General features: G+C 31.9%; 1 protein-coding gene across 1 annotated transcript; it reads right to left on the reverse strand.

The window, feature by feature from the left end:
- Positions 1–1,431: 1,431 nt before the first annotated feature.
- LOC144999769 (uncharacterized protein At5g39865-like) lies at positions 1,432–3,000 on the reverse strand. Its single transcript, XM_078958937.1, has one exon. The coding sequence runs from the start codon at positions 2,745–2,747 to the stop codon at positions 1,785–1,787; it is 963 nt and encodes a 320-aa protein (XP_078815063.1). The 5' UTR covers positions 2,748–3,000; the 3' UTR covers positions 1,432–1,784.
- Positions 3,001–5,018: the final 2,018 nt, after the last annotated feature.

Here is a 5,018-nt window from a genome sequence, read left to right on the forward strand (position 1 = left end):
GTAAAATTGATAAATCTTATCAATTTTAGTAACCATTGATTATGTCATTAAATTCGTGATTCTCCAAACTAATATAGAAGAAGAAAACCCTAATTTGTTTATGATAAAGATGGCTCCTTACTTGAGTTGTGATAAACCTTTCTCAGCTCTTTTTCTTCTACAAGAACTCAGAACCTTCTGGCGATTTGGCGATTTCAACTCTAGTTATGTTAGATGAAGGAGCTTCGAGGAAAGGTTCCTCAATGGCTTGATTTTTCTTGTCATACTTGAGTACAATTCCCAAGTTTCGATACCAATTAACATAATTTTAGCCATTTAGATCCTTCGTGAGGATAGTCAATAGTAAAAAGTTTGAACTAGAAGAGTGTACAATCAAGACATCTATAAAATAGATTTTTTTTTTTAATTAATGATTTGTTTAATTATCCTTTTGCAAAACCAATTGTCCAAAATTATTTTATCAAAAGTTAGATCTACATTTCATTTCTAATTGGAAAATAGTATGTTCTTATCCAGAGATATCTTTTTAGCTAAATAAAACACTTTCCAATTTTAATATTAGTGGAACTCTTAGATATGTGTCAGATTTATCCACTTTTACTAAATCAATATTGGCATCTTTAATCTCTTCTACGTTTAAGTTTTCTTTGTGATGGATATGTCATTTATCACAAAGAAATAGTAATCGTCCATTTAAACATAGAACAAATATGTATTTTACATGGATAGCATATGAATGACATTTAAAAGATGGGTTTTTGTTTTTGGTTAACACATCTTTAACTTTCTTTCAAGAATATAAATTTTAAAATTTCTTTTTAAATATGTATACAAGTACAGCTCTTTATAGTTCTTTGTCAAATTTTATTTGCATGTCCTTTGTTAATACTTTAACATAAATGTTGTGTTTTTAGTTTATATTGGAGTTTTTCAAGTCTTTCAAAATAAACAAAACATAAATATATCAATCCAGGTTTTAATATGAATGATTTTAGATGACAAAGGAGAAAAAAATATAACATCCAGTTTGTCGAGAGATTGAGGCAAAGGGGGTGTTTGAGATTGTTTTTGGATTAGACATTCAAGTCTTTTGCATAAACAAATGAAGTGTTTGAGATTGTTCTTTAACTTAAAACATCTTTTTTCACAAAAAAAACTTTTAACTTATAGTTTTTTCCAACTAGAGTTTTTAAAATATGTTTGAATTTTTGGAATTACCAAAACACCTTTTTAAACCTTTTTGTTTTTTAAAAATGTCAAAAGTCCAAAAAGTCAGTTTTTTTTTTCAAACACCCTCAAAATATCAAAAATAGTTCATTTCCCATCTTATTCCACCTTTTTTTTATAGAACCAAAAATTACATTTTTGTTTCTCAATAAACAACAACCCTCTTCAAAGTTCAAAACTTTGAAAGGAATCACTAATCAGTAGTGGTGTAAACATAAATGCATTGAAAGCCATAACTCAAAGTTAACCAAAGCTAAACCACATAATTCCTATTCTAAAGTTTCACAAAATAAAACCTCCAATACTTACTTAGATACAACACAAGAACTCTTGTAAATCGATCAAGAGATACTGCAAACTAAAAGGCAGCACTACAAGAATCATACAGACTAATTAACGGCAATTCTTACCCCATTGATGGTTTCAAGATTTCATAAATATCATCTGGATTTTATTTATAGTTTTTCATCCAAACAGGAAAGGATATTCATGAAAATAACAAACCAAATACCAATATTGGATGAAGATGAAGATGAAGATGAAGATGAAGATGAAGATCAACTACAAATGGGGCAACGAACCAGTCCATTCTCATTACAATCGCTACATTGCACCCTCACAGTCTTCCCCAATTCTTCTCCATCGATCTCTTTCTTCAAAACGATCACCATTTTACAGCTTCCATTACAAGTAAGACATGGTAAGAATCTCGAACCACAACAAACCTCACATACATACCCTGGTTTTGATTTGGGTAAACCTTCAAGCAATTTACCCAAACACCCTTCTTCCGCTATCCTCAAAACCTCATCGGATCCACCCACATACCTCCCTTTTACGAAAACCCTAGGTGGCACTAATTCGTGTTTATCTTTCCCTTTCATGAGTTCCCAAAGCTCTTCTCTGAAACCTCGATCCATTGATATATCTCTCTCGCAGAAAAACACCCCAAATCCCTCGATCACTGCTCTGACTGCATTACAAGCTTCAAACGTCTTCCGCACCCCTCGCAATGTCGTGGTATAGATCACTACCTTGTTCTCTCCCTTGGGCGGACACAGCGCTTCAAATTTATCCAGGAAATTTGGTTTAGACGCTAAGGATTTGACGAATTTAGGGTTTTTATAATTAGGGCTTGAGGGATCTTTGGTGGGGTTTACGTTTTCTGAATCGAGAAGGGCGTATCTGAAAGGGGAAGGTTTAGACGGTTGTGGGGAGAAACGGAAGCTATCGGCGGTGGAATCGAGTCCAGCCATGAGTTCCCATGAGTTAATGACTTCAGGCGGTGGATTTGGATCGGAGTTGGATTCAGAAAGTGGGGATGGGGAGGGGAAGAACGAGCTGAGGGTGAAACGCGGCGGTGGAGTGGGGGGTACGGTGGTCGGGGAGGATGATGGGTCGAGAGTTAAGAGACCGTATGTGGTGGAGGTAAGAGAGACGATGTGGTGGCCCAAGGCGGAGCTGCCGATTTGGGTGAAATCGTCGTCTTGATTTAGTAGATGCGATGATACACAACCCATGTGTAAAGATTCAAGAATCTAGAGACTAGAGTCTGGAGATTGATCTGATGTGTTTGATAACTGATAACTGATGAAGATTAATGGCGAAATGGAGGAGTTTTGGGAGAGAAAGAGTTGAAGAGGAGTGTTGAATGCGCAAGTTGTTTATTGAATGAATTCGATTTCAAATCTGGTTTGATGATTGGTTTTAGCGCCTGATTTATTATTCTTTTTTGAATTCAGACGAAGGATGTCAACAGTGAAATTCAAGGCTTGTGCTGTCATCTGGGATGAATCACGTTAAGACTTAACACTATTTAATTCATATTTGTCACGTTATAATATTGAAATTTTAGGATAATATTAAGACACAAATATAACCAAAATATTAGTAAATCATTTTTAAGATTTAGACAAAAATTAGTAAAGTTGTCATTGAATTGGCTAACGAAATGGGCTATTCTACGACAATAAATGTTTTACCCATTTTTTAGTGTCTAAAATAAGTTTTGGCCATTTTTGTTTTTCCATTTTGCTTGAAAAATGGTTTTTGGCTATTTTTAGATAACTTTTGGTTTTGCAACTTCATTCCTGCTAAATGTTAAAATTTACTTGGAAATATAGGTATTTTGGATTATGAGTTTAGGTATTTTTATAGGTGTAATTTTCGAAATTCCTACAAAAATACCCATTTTTGGTATTTATTTTGTATTAAAAAATAAACCAATTATTATTTATTTTGTAATTTTGATAGGCTAACACTATGATATGTGAAATATCACAAATGGGTATTTTTGCACGTAACTCTATTATTAGTATTTTCACATAACATTTTTGTTATTGTTAACTTTCGTTGTTTGTATTATTATAGTATTGGTCGAGATCATTGTCTCGATAAAAAAAAAATAAACCAACTAAACCTATATAGATAGGATAAGTTGAATAGAATCCATAAGAAGTTTATGATTAAACTTTGTGTTATGATAGTCAAACATAAAAACTATCACTAGCAATTATTATGAAATTAATTTAAACTAAAAAAGAACTAAGAAACCTGACATTTATGTTGCACCCAATTATTCAAACAAATACTATGAATGAGAAAAGCAAGGTAGTTTCAGTTCAGTTGATCATATGGTTGGATTTTGTACTTTTTTATTGCAAATAAAAATCACAACTTTAAGCACAAAACAATAACTTTTATTGGAATATAAGTAATAATCAAACACAAAACAATAACTTTTATTGGAATATAAGTAATAATCAAACCGTGTTCATCGTGACATTCTACAAAATTTACGGAAGTAAACTTAATGATTTAGCATTACATATTAATTAATTAGCAAAACTTTAAAAAGAACATGAGAATTTGACTTAAAACTTATTAACAATGGAAATGTCACAAAAACTAGTCATGTAAATATTTGGAAAAACTCGTGACAAATGAACCTTATGGAGTAAGTAATAAAATTCTAGAACTTGGAGAAGACGATGATGAAATTATGGTTTTATGATCTTCATTGGTTGATAATGAACTCGGTGATTTGTATCCTCATATACACAATTTGTGAAAAGTCATCGATATGTGAAAAGTCATCCTTGGGTTCGGGAATTAATTTGTTATTTGTAGGTGAGAAAATGCTTGAAATTCGTAAGTTCTTATGCACATCATTTCTCACTACTATCCCATAAACAAGTCAAACTGCCCTACTAAAATATGGGTCGGCTTAAGTTCCAATTTCTCTTTTCTTTCTGCCTTGAACCATACTGAATGATGAAGTCGTCCAAGTTAAAAAGTCGGCCACCTATCTTCTTCATTTGAACGTGTAACTTCATGAATTAAATTGCTTAATTTAGATTTTCATATTTCATCATTCTTATCTTTTTAATCTAACTTTCACCCTTTCTCTTAGATCTTTATGTATTTCTTCTCCACTCTTTTTTAACCGATACTATTTTGTCTTCATCAGTGGCGAGACTATGTTATGGGAAAGTCGGTCACTTGACCCACCTAAAATTAAAAAGTTTATGACAAGTCATATACAAAAAACATTTAGAACATATCTTAAATATATGTTTGGTAAAAAAAAAGGAAGGAAAAAAAATATATAAACTAAAGACAGTAAAAAGCATATCATACCTGAGATTAAGTAGTCCCACTCTAAGAAAACAATAATTAAAGAGTTTTCTATTATAAATAAATGTTTTTTATTTCACATTTGTACAACATAAGCTTGCTGATATCTGGTTCAAACCTACTAACTCCAAGTATATGTTGCTTTTAGTAAAAAA

Source organism: Lactuca saligna, chromosome 6 (genome assembly GCF_052625555.1).
Source record: "Lactuca saligna cultivar CGN05327 chromosome 6, ASM5262555v1, whole genome shotgun sequence".
Lineage (NCBI taxonomy): Eukaryota > Viridiplantae > Streptophyta > Magnoliopsida > Asterales > Asteraceae > Lactuca > Lactuca saligna.

Bases quoted from the DNA above. Each gene is read 5' to 3' on its own strand.
- LOC144999769 (XM_078958937.1), bottom strand. From the start codon at position 2,747: ATGGGTTGTGTATCATCGCATCTACTAAATCAAGACGACGATTTCACC.